General features: G+C 46.3%; 1 protein-coding gene across 1 annotated transcript; it reads left to right on the forward strand.

The window, feature by feature from the left end:
* Window positions 1-375: 375 nt before the first annotated feature.
* On the forward strand, window positions 376-14124 carry DMRT3 (doublesex and mab-3 related transcription factor 3). The gene is made up of 2 exons (XM_038402554.2): window positions 376-919; window positions 12214-14124. Exons 1-2 carry the CDS (start codon window positions 508-510, stop codon window positions 13176-13178), a joined length of 1377 nt encoding a protein of 458 aa, XP_038258482.1. The 5' UTR covers window positions 376-507; the 3' UTR covers window positions 13179-14124.
* The last annotated feature ends 1631 nt before the right edge of the window (window positions 14125-15755 follow it).

The following is a 15755-nucleotide window of genomic DNA, read 5'->3' on the forward strand; positions in this document are numbered from 1 at the left end:
CACTCACGGGTCCCCAGCTGAACCTCCAACCTGCTCACCAGTCTCCTGCCCAGGGAGGGAGAAACACCAGCGCCCTGCCCCTTCCTGCGGGGACTTCGCTTGGCGGCGGGAGAGGCCATTTGCCCCGGGCTCCAGAGGGACCCCCTCCGCCCCCCTCCCCAGCGGCTGCCTTGGAGGCTGGGCGCGCCCCTCCCCCCGTGGCGCCGGGCTGCAGGGAAGGTGAAGGGCGGGGAGCGGAGCGAGGAGCCCGGGGCGCGGAGGGGAGGCTCCGGCACTGGGCAGGCAGAGCGCTCTCCGCCGGGTCCCAGCAGCAGCCGCCGCCGCCGCCGGCGCCGGGGAACCTGCCCGCCGCAGCCGCAGCCGCAGCCGGATGCCGCCCCGTGGATTGTGCCCGTAGCGCCCCGCGGGATTTAGCCAGGGAAGAGCCACCGGCCCCTCTCCCCCGGCACCCGGCGGCCGCCCCCTTCCCCGCTCTGCCCCCAGCCCGGCTGGGCTCCGGCGCGGGGCATGAACGGCTACGGCGCCCCGTACCTGTACATGGGCGGCCCGGTGTCCCAGCCGCCCCGGGCCCCCCTGCAGCGCACCCCCAAGTGCGCCCGCTGCCGCAACCACGGCGTGCTGTCCTGGCTGAAGGGCCACAAGCGCTACTGCCGCTTCAAGGACTGCACCTGCGAGAAGTGCATCCTGATCATCGAGCGCCAGCGGGTCATGGCCGCGCAGGTGGCGCTGCGCCGGCAGCAGGCCAACGAGAGCCTGGAGAGCCTCCTCCCGGACGCCCTGCGCGCCCTGCCCGGGCCGCCGCCGCCGCCCGCCGCCAGCGGGGACTGCGCCCCGCACAGAGCCCCCGCCGCCGCCGCCGCCGCCCTGCGCTGGGCCTCCGAGCCGCCCGCCGCCCTGCAGGCGCCGCTCCCCAAAGCAGGTAAGCGCCGGGGCTTGGGGCGGGCGGCACGACCTGGGGGCTCCTCAGCGCCCGCGGGCATCAGGCGGGCGTGGGGGGGCCCGGATCCAACAGGAGAGGAGTCCCCTCGGTGCCTGGACACGGGGCGGGGGGGCTCCGCAGGCCCCGCAAAGCCGGGGAGGACCCGGAGGAGGGACGGGGTCAGGCTCGCGGAAAGGCGGCTGGCAGGGGGAGCTCCCCATAGCAGGTCGGGAGGGGCCCCCGGGGGCAGGCTCCCCAGCGCCCTGCCTCGCTCCGAGCCGGACGGTGCATGTGCATCTGCAGCTCTTTGCAGACGGCTGCGGGGACTGACTCTCCTCGCTCTGGGGAGTTCGGGCCGCTGAAGCGGGCGTTTGTCCAGCGCTGGGAGTCCCTCCGGAGCCCGATGCTGGCCCCACGGCGGCGCCGCCGGCTCTCAAGGAATTACTTCTGCTTCACCGCGCTGCCCGGGGTGGGGGTCAGATTCCGGGCCTGGCTGTTTGGGGAAGTGGGCACGGACCAGCTGCTGGCTTTCAAGGGAGATGAGCTGGCTTTTTGGGGCGAGGGGGCGTCTTAATAAATCGGATCGGTTGGCAGGACTTGTATTATTAAACCACACTGACAATGACTGAGCTGACTGGCCCGGGACTCGCTGCCTAAACCTGAACCGTGGCCACTGAAAAATGATTAGAAGGAAACAGAATTCAACGTGCAAATAACCGACAGCTACTGACTTGGCCCACGGCCACTGTACGGAATCGGACTGAGCGGGTAGAAACCCCCCCTAGCCACAGTGCATGTCCCTGGCCTCAGCATTGGCCAGGCTGCAGAGTGGTGTCATTTCACAGCAGAATCTCAGCCTGGGCTTTCCTCACAGGAAACCGAATAGCTGATTTACTTCACTTCAGGCCACATCCTTCACTTGGCTTTAACTCGCTCACGTCCCAGTGGGAGTCTGCCCGAGTAAGGACCGGGCAAAAATGGACAGCGTACCTTTACGCTTGCAAACCGTGCTCATGCAAGCGAGTGGTCCTTTTGAAATCGGCGGGATGTAGCAATGTGAATGAAGACCGTTTACTTGTAAGAGATCGAAGGATGGGGCCCCTGAGTGAGGGGCTCCCCCGTTATGGTGATGAGTGCCCGTGCAAAACCCTCCGATAGACAGTAAGGACCTCAGGAGTTGCTCCAGAATTACAGCCCGGCCACGTGAAGGTCAGGTAGCGCTTTGCAAGTCACAGAAGCGCTACAGATTCCTAATGCGCCAGGTCTGAGCCTGCAAAGGCGAGGGGCTGCTGTGTGGTTCCAGTCAGAGTTCCAGTATAGCGCCTGCCTGTCGCCTTTGCAAGGCAGGCGGCAATAACTCATTTCATCAGGTGGATCTTTAGACAGCTCTATTTTTTTAGACGCTGCCCTATTTTTGTGTTGTGGTGGAGAAAACAGTTTACGTAGAACAACGTGTCTCTTTCCCGCTCCGATGGGCACCTTTGGAGGCCGGAATACACTTTACATTTAAACCTCAGGCTTCGAATTAAACCGCTGAGTTGATTATTTTGCACCAGGTGATGAAAATCAAACACACAACTCACCAGCCCGCAATGAGCAGTTTTCGGCCCGAGCTGCTGTTCTGCTGAGGAAGGGGGCTTGTGACGTTCAGCGTTTCCTGGGTGCGCCCAATTGGGAGTTACCAGCTGTTCAATGCGTTTAATGCAATTCTTGTTTAAGTTGGTAGCTTTGGTGGGAACCCATTTCTGAGCCTCAGATGTTCAGAATAAATGAATGCCGATATATATCCATGGTTCAGTCATTGAAATTAACTAATGGGCTGTTGGGAAGGGAAAGGAAACGTATGTAGTAAATATTATTAGCAATATAGTACTAGTATCAGTTGACTAATATATGTATGATTTATTGTTCAACATCTCGAAATCAATCGGAATGTACATCATATCCCATTATCACAGCAAATCTGAAATTAATCCCCTGAAAACTTTAGGGCTTGCACTTTTTTGTTCAGCTAAACCATTTAGGAAGGGGTAACCTTTCCCATCTCCAGGGCCAGAGACTGCAGAACAACCCCCCAAGCCATAACAATACACAATAAAACATTTAATATGTACCGTCATTAAAAGAATAAGGGACGGAACTGGTACTTTTCTTTTCTTTTAAGAGCAGCCAGTAATAAGAAAGAGTTCGGGACATGTCAGAAGGAAAAGGAGGCAACAGTGGCATCGTGTTTATATACTTTAGATCCCTTTGACCTCCATGCAACATAAATACAGACATATTCCGTTTCTTTAGTTCAATTTAATTCTCTAAAATTAAGAAACTACCTTTGCAAAGGGGTACATAAGTGAAGCAGTGTTGTTGGGCTAGATTGCAAATCTGAGGCTCGATTGATTGAGAGACTTCATTCGTAAAGTCTGTATATCTGACCCTTTAAAATATTTCTCTGTGCACAAGCTATACATATAGCGTTGCTGCTGAGTGCAAATAGCACAGGGCTGATGCGTGGAAGAAACATTTTTCTGGGGAAAAACACAAACCGAAGCCTTTTTCACTGAGTACGGGACAAGAACACACACTTATTAAAACCTAAACTTCCAGGTGAAATCAACAGGAGCACAAAATGAACGGGTGTGGCCCAGTGAGGGATTTTCAGCGGGTCAAACCAAAATTAGCCCATAAAAGACGCAGAACTCTTGTAAACAAACCACTGGCTACAGAACGTAGATCGGTCACAAATATTTCCCTCTCAATTAATTATTATTCATGTATCTAGGGGTTTAAGATGGTTTGCGAATTGGGTAGTTTAACTTGAATGAGCTATTTTCAATATATCTACAGGATTTTTTTTCTGGACACTAATAACTGAAACAACTGCAGTCTTCGATTAGAGGGAATTTTAGCCCAAAGGGCCACGAACCCCTAGAAAGAAACGGAGTTGGATTTGCGACGATCTCTCCACAGCCATCTTTCAGCTCTTGAGTGTTTCTGTAAGGACAGACTCAGCCCAGCCCGCTTGCTCCGCGAGCCAAAAATAAGGGTCCTTGCAAAGGTGGGTTACTGGGGTTAGGTGCTCCCTTTCACCCCCATTATTCCTTCCTTCCTTCCTTCCTTCCCCAGTCAGCATCCCTCCACCTCAACGCGATGTAGGAGGCGCTGGTGGAAAAGAAAGCAAAGCGGGAGCTGATCAGCTCTCAACCCCAGATCTTTTCCGTGGTCCTTTCAGAGCGAGGGAACCCATAACCCTGAGCTGGCTGCTTCTCTGGACTTTTACAGGCCGCATTCCCTTTCTAGCTCGGAAAGGAGGGGGGCGGATCTTCCTGGACCCTAGAGCTGCGCTGCGCGCCCCTTCTCCGGTGGGCTAGGGAAGGAGCGCTGGCAGAGTTAAGTCAATTTGGCTGCAATTTTGTCAGGAAAGTTTCTGTGGTCTTCCCTGGCTCATTGTACTGTAGCCAGGGCTTGGCATTTTGTCCCACTTGTCATCGTTCCCGGAGGACAGGAAAGAAATGAAGTTCCTTACAGCAAATCTGTCAGTGGGGCCCTGACCTGATGGGATCGTTTCCGCAGAGGAAGTAACACTGGATCGCTGTAATCGGAGCTAAAGGAAGGGAAACAGGCTCTTCCCCCGCGCCCCGAACAAAATGGGGCACGATTTAAATGATAGGGTCGGAGGGAGGAAAGGAATCCAGGGGCCAGATCTCGTAGATCCTTATGATCCCCCTAGGGAAGTCAAAGACTCCACCTGGGTGAGTAAGGCTAGTTTAGGTGCGCCAGGCTTTGCAGGGCCAGGCGCAGAGATGGCATTCAGTGCCGGGGGTTATTTTATTCTCCTTGCCACTGTGGAACCAGCTGGGCTTTCCCATCCTCCCCAAGATCTGCTGCAGGGGGCTCCCCCCTTCCCCACGCCCTCTGCTGTCAGCTCAGAAAGGAAGGACCCTCCAGAGCAGCTGTAGGACAAGGTCTCCGGCGGGGCCATCTCTTTTCCTGCGCGCTCCGATTTACACGAGTTTTGTTACTTCTATTCTGGGTTAGTTCTAGTTGCGAACAGCTACCAGTGGCGCGGTGTGGGGCGTTGTGATTTCCCACCTCCACCTGGGGCAGGCCCAGCGCCTGTTGTTGTAAGGATTTGTAATGTGCCCCATCTCAGAAACTCCTCCTAAATCAGACCGGGGTCCCTCTCCGGGTCGGAAAGTAAATGTGAGGATAATGCAGGATTGGTGTAGACTGGGCCTGAGGGCGAAACTGTCCCTGATTTCGGGGGGGGGGGGGGGCGGGATCCGAGTCTAATTGTAATAGCCGAGAATTTGGGTTACAAGCTCGCTCTTTCAGAGGGCGGCCCGTTGATTTCTAAACAGGTAGTTCGCGACCAAAGCTTCACGTAAACATGCCCGTGTGTGTGTGTGTGTAGATTCTAGCTCTGCTCACAGCATCTCCCTCATCACACAGCTACACACGGCGGCCACACACCGGATACGCGGCTTGAGCTGCCAGCCAAAGAACTCACCTGAATATTGGCTCGAGTCCTGTTAAGAGCCCAGGTCCCTCTTTTCATCTGCTATTGGCGCGTAGCCCTGCACTTGACTCCCAACCCCCAAACTTCTCGGTCCCCTTGTTCACTTATCCCTCCCCGGCCTGGACTATAGGCACTATTCCCACCCTGAGCGACACGTTTAGCTCTCTGCAAACTCATCAGTAACCCGCAGAAGCGTTGCCACTTCTCCACCACCCCATCGTGGCTTAAATCTCTGCATGCCGCACTCGCATCCCCATCCTGCTCAAGAACAGGCCAGGGCCTCTTACAAATCCAGAGTGAGGAGGAGTGTCTGTGTGTCGGGGGGGGGGGGGGAGGAAATGCCAGGAAAATCCCGGTTCTGCTCCCTCCAGCAAGTGCAACAGAAATAAACTCCGCCAGCAGGATATAAATCTGGTGGACAGAAGCGACGTTGACTTGCACACCCAACTTTTCTTTCCTCCTGATATATGAACTTCCCCGTTTAAAAGATTACTGTAATCACAGGAGGACAGTGTAAATCGAATCTGATAGCAATAACTTTTGGAGAAGGTCAGGCTCAAGTGAAATGTTACCAAGCAACAGGCATTTTGTTTGCAAAATACAATCAAAGAGCATTGATGAGAAATTTTTCCCTGCCAGCCAGTCAGCACTTTCTGCTAACAGCTTTACGGGGGGAAAGGAGTAAATCTTTATAAATCAATTTGTCAGGAGCTCTTCCAGCCCCTTCCCTCAATGGTGTTGCACTTCTTCGTGGAAAGGGAGGGAGATCTTGCTTATCTGCACCTCAGCTGCCTCCCCGGATGCAAGACCTTCAGAGAGTTGCTCCCTCCCAATGACTCTAATTTCTCTCATTTTTAATTAAGGTTGCAATTCACGAGGCTCATTCGGAAGCTGCCAGGTTGCTTTGCGGTCGTTGTAAATAGACTTCCTTTATAATCAGAGGGAAATAGAAAGCAAGGCTGATATACCTCAAAACAGCCGAACACCCGTCTGGATCGTTCCTTTTAAAACCGGATTCACCAGTCCGGAACTTTTCTTAATTCACAGAGTCATAGAAATTGGAGATGGAAGACACCTTTTAGATCCTCTCTCCCCTATGGAGTATGGTTCCTAGATACCACAGTGAACAGCATACTGGAGAGCGTAACAGGATTGTTCCCTAGGTTATATTAGCCAGGGCTTTGTCCAATCTTTTATATCTCTGGGCTTTAGAGCTATCCAGTGTGTCCTGGTTTAGGGCCAGGTTCTAATACCCTTTTCTTGGACTACTTTACTCCTGGAGTAGTCCTGATCACTTCAACAGGGCTATTTTCCCAGTAAAGTTCAGTTCGGGAATCAGAATCTGACCCTTAGACTGTAGTTTTCTTAATTTCTTCCCGTTACATTATACCATCTTGTGCCACTCCAAATAATTCTTCCTCCTCCTACTTTCACCCTTCCCATAAACACAGGTCTCCTCTCCCTGCCCCTCAGTAATGATTAGTGCTCCTAAACAAATACTATGAAGAAGCCACACTGGGCCTTTCTTTGATTTAAATGCTAGGTTTTGCTTAAAACTCACAGCACAACATTGCCCGTGGGGAAAAAATAACTTAGGAGCAATCACTCTCAGTCTGCCCAGGATCCACAGGCCTTTACAAAGAGGGGAGGAAGTTTGCAATGAAATGGGCTGCTGCTGATTTTTTTTGGGTAATAACTATTATAATAGTTTCACAGGGACCTATGGTATTTTCCATGTCAGGTCATTACGGTGACAGAAACCAGGATAACAGTAGATAGGAGTGGGCTCCAGATAAATCTGGGTTGCAGGTAGAGCCTTCCTAATCAGATACAGTTTAGAGCCATTTTCAGGAAGGGCGATCAGTGGAACTATTAAGGGCAGTAGGATTTAACCCAAAGGATTAGACATGTTTTCAGTGAAGGAATGAACTGGAGAGAATGGCTTTTTGTCTGGCTGTCTTTCACAGGTATTGATATGGCCCAATTATCATAGTATCTGAAATCTCACAATCTTTAATGTATTTATGTGTAAGGAAGAGATATACTATATAGACATCTCCCTTAGAGCTCACAAACCCTCTGGTCCTGTGAATCATGCGAATACAGAATAACACAGCTGCTACTCTGAAAAGTGGTCATGTATGTATACATCTTTACAGCACATACATACACAAGCTTCTCCCATTGCTCTGTGTATGTTCATGTGTATATGTATCTATATCTCCCTATAAAAATGTGTGTGTGAGTGAGTGAGTGAGTGAGTGAGAGAGAGAGAGAGAGAGAGACATGTTATGGAAGTTCTCCATAATTAGTATAAACAAGGAAAGCTATTCTCTCTGGTTACCTCAGGGCTAACAAAACAGGGCACTGAATGCAAGCAATCTGAAACAGCATATGTTTTATTAAAAACAATACTAAAAGTTGCCTGAAGCCAAGGTCTCTTTCCATAAAATACAGATCACCTTCAAGAGAAGTTAGAGAATATCACAGAAAGATACAGTGGGCTAAGAACAAAGTATACATTCATTTTTAGTTAAATCTATATTTTAGTAGTTGAAGACTCATCCTATACTTGGGAGTAATATAAAATTAAAGCCCTAGATGTGGCTAGTCTGCATGTTACATTTCTACATTTCACTGTCCAGAATATTTGTATGGATTTGTAATATAGCTTTCCAACTCCTTCATTATTTAACAGTTGTTATTCTCTGCCCAATGCAAATCCATAAAAATCTAACCTCAACCATTCCCACAAAAAGAAGGAAATGAACCAACAAAAATTACCCTTTGCCAAACACCACTTGCATAGCATCTATGCATTCGCTAGAGGAACTAGTGTTCAGATAAGTTGCACAAAATAAACAAAAAGAAAAGGAGTACTTGTGGCACCTTAGAGACTAACAAATTTATTTGAACATAAGCTTTCGTGAGCTACAGCTCACTTCATCGGATTCCTCATGAAAGCTCATGAAAGCTTATGCTCAAATAAATTTGTTAGTTTCTAAGGTGCCACAAGTACTCCTTTTCTTTTTGCGAATACAGACTAACACGGCTGCTACTCTGAAACCTGACAAAATAAACAAATTGCCTTCCAGGCAAGAAATCAGCATGACCTGTTAAGTGGTGCAAGGCAGTCACCATCTGACCTGTCTAAGAAACTAGACATTTGTGATCTCTACAGGTCATCATGAGTTTTGAATTGGTGCATGCCACATCCAGATCAGTTCAACAGGAAAAAGGCTTGTGACTGACAACCATACAGAGAAGAATTTTATTATAAGAATAGGATCAACCCTACTATATATAATTTTCTAAATGTTTACTAAGGGTAGGAAGGAAAATCCCTGTGAAGTAGTAACAATGAAGAACAAATATTTCATTTAAATATTTCATTTGTGGCTCTGATAATAGGAGGATTTGGGCAGACTGTGGAGATACATACCCCTCCTCCATGTAGTGCATGTTTCACCAATCACAAGATACGGGGCTAGGAATAAGGAGTTTTATAGGTTTTGTGTATTATGAACCTATCCTGATGTCACTGAAGTCAGAGAGTGTGCACATACTTTTAGATTTTTAATGTAATAGATGTAATGTCTAGAATCTGAAAACATCTTTAAGTCAAATTTCATAAAGACAAGTTAGAAAATTTTAAAGCTAATTAACCTCACCCCCAAAACATAAAACTCATAAAGTAATAATTTCACAGGACCAGAGCTGTATTTAACTGATATGGGAGATGTAATATGAATATATTTTCCCATATATATTTGCTAGGTTATGGTGCCCAGTATTAAATGTAAGCTATATAGCAGTAAATACATTTTGGAAACTAAGAATACTTCTGAAATACACTTACTTTCATGCAATTTACAAGAAAAAATACCACTATACTATCTTCCTCAAGTGTCTGTGTACCAGAAATAATTACGCAGGGCAAGAGCTGCTGCAACTTATCTTCCAAGCTCTGTCTTGCAGTCCTTTCACATGTAAAGTTCCCATTGATGTTAATGGAAGCTAAACTTGAATAATGCAGGATCAGGTCCTTAAAGTCAGTGCACTGCAGCAGTTGGGTGTTTGCAGAGGATGGAGGTGGGTAGCATATGGAGTACCAAGAGTTCTCCTCTAATAATGTCTGGCCTACACACAATTACCTTGTACACACACACGTATATCAATTTTAAAATGTTTATATAATTTTTGCTTGTGTGTGAGTAAATTTCCTGTTTCCCCGTCCCTGTTTTCTTTTGCTGCTAAGACAGAAATGACACACATGGAGCACACAGGAAGTGCACACGCATTGTTTTCTGCTTGATACAACAGCATGTGAAATTATAACTTCTGGCCATAGCCTAATTGTGCATCAGATGTGGCCATAGTGCATAAACTGGTATGGTAGGGCCTGAGCTTGACATTGCAAAACAGATGCTAAAAAGCAAACTTTAAAGGTAACCAAACTTTTCTTAATATTTTTCATATACGCTGGATTTCCAGGAAGAGGGAGTTAAGGGGGATGAAATCTCCACAAGGATTTCTGCCTTGCTGAATTCCTCCGTAATTATTCCATCTGGGAAATGGGGTTTGCTCTCCTGAAGAATGAATCATGCATATCCCAGGAGTTCTGCAGGAGGCCAGGACCATTCCCATATAAGCCCTGAATCTCTGTGCTGGTTCTGGAGCCCCAGTATCTCTCCTTCCAATCAAATTCACTACTAGGGCCTACCCCACGCTCCCAAGGCAACCTGCAGAGGAAGGCTCTCTCACAGCAGATACGTGTATGTGTGACAAAACAGTAATACAGCCCCAGCTCTGGGGATTTTCTCAAGACCTGGGAAAGGGGGATGTTGTCACAAAGGTCACTAAGCCCTTGTTCTGCGTGGGAGCAGATCTCAGAGGCTGAGCTGGCCAATAATAATACCTTTAATCAGCACCATCAGAAAATGAACACTCCCTTATCTGGCTGATCACTAGGAAAGAAATTCCCTGCAGTGGGCAGACGGGGCACTCCAGATTGTTTGTCTGCAAGCCTATCTGAAGTAACTTACAGTTTTGAATGAGTGGTTACTAGCATGATTTCCAGCCCCAAAGCTCCTTGCTTGCTCCAGGCTGCTTCCTTGTGCTAGTAAGGTTTATAAATGAGTTGGCCTCATTTTAGTGTAGTTTTGCAACACAATGTTTGAAGGCTTTGTTCAGTGTTTATTTAAAAAACAACAACAACAATTAAGGCCAGATTCTGCCAGCCTCAGCCTTAGCATCAACAACATACTCCATGCTGAGCTCTAGTAAAATCACTGGAGCACTTCAGGGAGTAGGGTAGTGCTCTGCATGAGTCAGGCAGGTGGAATAGGTCCTTAGTGAAATAACAGTGAATATCTCCCAGCAAAATATATTGAAACCTTTCTCTTTAAAAAATGCCAGTGAACCAACTCTCTTGGCTTAGTTTGTTTATTTCTACCAAGGAGTCACACTGAAAAGGGTTCCAAAATCTTTCCACACTGTGGCCAAGTTTTTCAAAAGTGACCAGTGATTTTAGGTGTCTCCATTTTTGGGTGTCCTGAAAGGGGCCTGATTTTCAGAGGTGCTCAGCATTTCTGAAAATCAGACACCCTTAAGGCATCCCAAGTTGGACATGCAAAAAGTGAGGTACTCAAAATAACTAGCCACTTTGGAAAATCTTGGCCTCCTTCTCTGTGGTGTACTATATTAACTAGGGTATAATAGATTATAATCTAACTGATATACAGAGAACTAGGGCTTCATGAACCTAAGGAGCAAATTCTACCCCCTTCCCTTTTCCCAGACATAGTGGGAATAGTATAGTCTTCTGCACAAGGTAAGAGTGCAGGTGTAGGAGAGATGAGACAGGAGGCTATTGCCTCAGCATGCCACTGAGCTGTGCTCTATGGATTGGGGAGAACTGTGTGGCTCAGAGTGGGGAGCAATGTTCCCTCTAATTTTTGACAGGCCATGTGTGCAAAAAATTTCTTCTGTGCAAATTGTTGGTAGGCCGTGTGTGCAAATATTTCTTCTGCGCAAATTTTTGTGCTCGGGGTGTTTCGCTGTGTGCGTGGGGTTTAGGATCTGTGTGCATGCGCACACTCACACAGCTTAGAAGGAACAGCAGTGGTGAGGGGGCTGGCTTGTGTAAGAGCAGAGGAAAAGTGTGCTGGCAATGAGGGCTTCACTAATGCTGTTTGGCCTTGTGGGGATTATTCTTGTCCCCCAGGTCCCCTCAGAACACTTCAGTGCACAGTCCATTCACTAAGAGCATGATGTGGTCCTAAGAAAATACTGATTTAAAAGACTGAAAATGCCTTTGGGGAAGGCTGGCATTCAGCTGATGTACTGGTGTCTTACGACTGGGAATCCCAGTTAGGAATGGCAAATCTAGCACTCAGCAGGATTAGCAGAAATGGAGTTAACCAAACCCATTCCCTTTCTATATAATGTAGAAAGATGAAGATATTTACAAGGGGGTATCAAATGCGTAGTGCATATCCCCTCAAGTCAGCTAGTCCTCAGGAGAGAGCACCATGCTGGCTTGAGCATTGGTATCATATCATTTAGCATGACACAGAGAGAGGGGTTTGGGTACAGGTTATTAATGTAGGCACAATGGAAATAGAATCTCCACTTCATTCAACGATTTATTGTAATCTCAGGATATTCTTTCCTTCAGTGAATTCTTGCTTCATTCATGTTAAAAAATGGATAATACTGTGTATGAAAAAAGTTTTTGGGCTCTGTGAAAGGTTTAACCCGACTGCTTTCTACTTTACAGACATGACTGAAGAACGGTTGGGTGACGCAAGTGGAACAGATAATGCTGAGACCTACAGTGACAAAGACACAGACCAAAGGAGTTCCCCTGATGTGACAAAAGCCAAAAGCTGCTTCACTCCTGAGAGCCCTGAAATAGTGTCAGTGGACGAAGGTGGTTATGCAGCCCAGAAAAATGGTGGCAGCACAGAGAGCAGACCAGGTAGTCCCAAGTACCAGGTAGAACAGAATCATCTCCTGATAGAAGGTCCATCGGGGACAGTTTCTCTGCCTTTCAGTTTGAAGGCCAACAGGCCTCCTCTTGAAGTGTTAAAAAAAATCTTCCCCAACCAAAAGCCAACTGTGCTTGAATTAATCTTGAAAGGTTGTGGGGGTGATCTGGTAAGTGCTGTTGAGGTCCTTTTGTCCAGCCGATCTTCAGTAACTGGTGGGGACAGAACTTCTACAGAATCAGACAGTCTTGTTTTGCCTTCCAATGGGCACATTTTTGAACATACACTGAGTTCATATCCTATTTCCTCTTCTAAGTGGTCTGTAGGATCAGCCTTTAGAGTTCCAGACACATTGAGATTCTCCACTGATTCTAGTAGTGTTGTGCCAAATCCTTTGGCTGTACCTTTACAGCACCCTTTCCCACAGCCACCACGATACCCACTGATGTTGAGGAACACTTTGGCCAGAAATCAGTCCAGTCCTTTTCTACCTAATGATGTCACCTTATGGAACACCATGACGCTGCAGCAGCAATACCAGCTGAGATCCCAGTATGTCAGCCCATTCTCTAGTAATTCTACCAGTGTATTCCGAAGTTCACCTGTCCTTCCTACTCGCTCATCAGGAGATCCCAGGATCTCAATCCCTGATGATGGATGTCCAATTGTGTCTAAACAACCTATTTATACAGAAGATGACTATGATGAAAGATCTGATTCTTCAGACTCTAGAATACTCAATACATCATCTTAGAATGACACTTGACATGTGATAAGTAAGTGATATTTGCAATTCAGCTGAACTACTGGGCAACAAGAGGAGGGACACATTCTCTATGAAACCCTTGCAAATATATGAAAAAGTGACTTTGCTTGGTACTGTACATTAGCAATAAAGACATAACTTATTAAATTTCTTGCACTTCACTGGAAAATGCCAAATAGCTATACTCTATGGCTTTAGTGCTGAATGTTTATTACAAAGGAAGATTCTAATGCTAAGAATAATTATGGGAAAGCTGGGACTGTGGAAGATTTATAATAGAACCTAAAGCTGAAGGTCTACCTTGCCCCTTAACTCAGACAACCGGGGATGTTAAAATAGAATACTTGAATGCTGTTTTATAAGAGAGGACTCCTCAGGACATAAGAAATCAAAAGAACGTAGTTCAATTGCAAATGGACTAAGCAGGGACCTTATATTCTTATGCCAATACTTATCCTTACATTTAACAAAAACAAAACAACCCCCTTCTCCCCAAAAACAAATCAAAATGACTTACTGCACATGAGACTAGAGTGAACTGCTTCTGTGCTGTTTAAGCTTGGACACTTTTTAGAGACAAATAATATTAAGAATTATTCTTTTCACATGGCTAGATCAAAACATGTGTAATGTCAATGTAAAACCAATTACAGCTGTGAATTGCATGAAATGTATTGTGAAATAAACACAAGATTAAAAATTGTCAGGTTAATGTAGCATGCTAAGGACTCTAGAAAAATAAACTAAGAAGATGATCTTGGTTTATGTCATTTATATTTGGGCAAAGAACATTTCTAAAGTGAGGCCCAGAGCCTCAGTTGGTGCAAATATGCCTTCAATGGAGCTAGGCCAATTTGCACCATTTGAAGATCTGGCCATGAACCTGAAGCCAGTGAATGAACATGACTAACGGTCAAACGGTGCCCAAATGCTGTGGAGTGGTTATAAGCAGCATGGCAATCCTCACAGTACAAATGCTATCATCAATCAAATGTTGTAGTCAGTTAAGATAAGGTATCTTGGAGATATGTGTTGGCGGAGTCTGAGGAGGTTGACTGAGTAAAGCAGAATTTGCTATACTAGGAGCGAGCAGAAAAAAGGATGTTTCTTCATAGCTCCTTTTCCTCATAGGCTACAGCAGCATAAAGGAGAGAGGATGCAAGTTATGTGGTGTTAGAAGACATTTCTTTAAATTGTGACTTTGAGCAAATTGTAATTGTAAATTTTTACAGATTTAGGAGCAGTTAATGCTGCCCCCATCATATATACAGTAGACCTGCACTAAGGACCTCTAAAGTGAACAATTAATATACAGGGTTCCTCAGCAAAGTGTCATCTAGGTTTCAGTATCAGTTTTTCCACCTGTAGCTAATGACCACACCTCTGTGACAATTGATTTTTCCTGGCACTTTAACACATATTTTGGTGTAGGTGCAACTACTGCAGGATTCGAGGGGGTGTGGAGTACGTATCCTCTCAAAACAATTCCGATGCCTAGCACAGAGTGACCCCAACTGTGCTAGGCACTGCTGTAATACAGATACAAATTATTAATCTTAACTTTGTGGGAGAACAGTGGCCTCTGTATTCTCTCCCAGCCTTTCATACTTTGCCATGCCTAGGCACCAAGGGTTTTCCTTAGATCACAAGCATACTTGTGGAGTAGGAGTGGGTGGGTGAGATTCTGTGGCCTGCGCTGTGCAGGAGATTGGACTGGATGATCAGAATGGTCCCTTCTGACCTTAGTATCTATGAATCTATACTGGTCTATAAAAAAATTGCTGAATGATTTCTCTTTCCCCAGTGCACACAGATGCTCAGAGAGGCTCTCTCTCTTGTCAAATCTTTCAATCTATTTTAAAGGGAGTTGATTTCTTTTGCCAGATAATAAAATGATACATGTAGGGGGAAAAGGAAACAAATACATAAATAAAATCCCTGCTTGGCAATGATGTAAACAGAGATCAAAATGTCTCGCTATGTCTTAACCCTGGTATTTCAATTTTGAAAGGAGAAATGACAATACTTATGTGCACACACATAGTATTTTTTTCTTAAACACTTTTAAAACAAATCAATCTTAATTTTGCCTCAGTGCGGTAGGTAGTTGATAGTTCTAGACTTGTTCCAAGGTCACAGGTGATAATGAGCGTTAGAGCCAGGATTAGAACTCAAGATTCTTGGCTTGCTCCACCAGGCAATGATTTCTCTCTAGAAGGAATCTTTTGCCTAAACATTCCTGCTGAGCAACCCAGAAGTGTCATTAGCCATAAAGTCATCTGTGCCCATCTGTCTGTGTAGATAGAACAGAGGGGCAAACAAATTGTGCAACTCATAGAAGTGTATTTTGTTGTGGTTACACCAACGGGCAATTTCCCAACTGAAAAAGAACTTTTAGAAAACAGGACTTTGGGACATACCATTGGAAGAAAGCTCTCTCTTGGCTAGCTCTGTGTGAGAATTTCATTGTTTCTTTATAATTATCATGGAGCAAGAATCCCAAATACACACACCATTGATAAGTGAGTATAATTTCTTAGCCTTAATATAATACTGAAAATAATG

Source organism: Dermochelys coriacea, chromosome 5 (assembly GCF_009764565.3).
Source record: "Dermochelys coriacea isolate rDerCor1 chromosome 5, rDerCor1.pri.v4, whole genome shotgun sequence".
In the NCBI taxonomy this organism is placed as follows: Eukaryota; Metazoa; Chordata; order Testudines; family Dermochelyidae; genus Dermochelys; species Dermochelys coriacea.

Coding starts and splice junctions, on each gene's coding strand:
- DMRT3 (XM_038402554.2), top strand. CDS start 508: ATGAACGGCTACGGCGCCCCGTACCTGTACATGGGCGGCCCGGTGTCC. Junction 920..12,213: donor GGCGCCGCTCCCCAAAGCAG/GTAAGCGCCGGG, acceptor TCTACTTTACAG/ACATGACTGAAGAACGGTTG.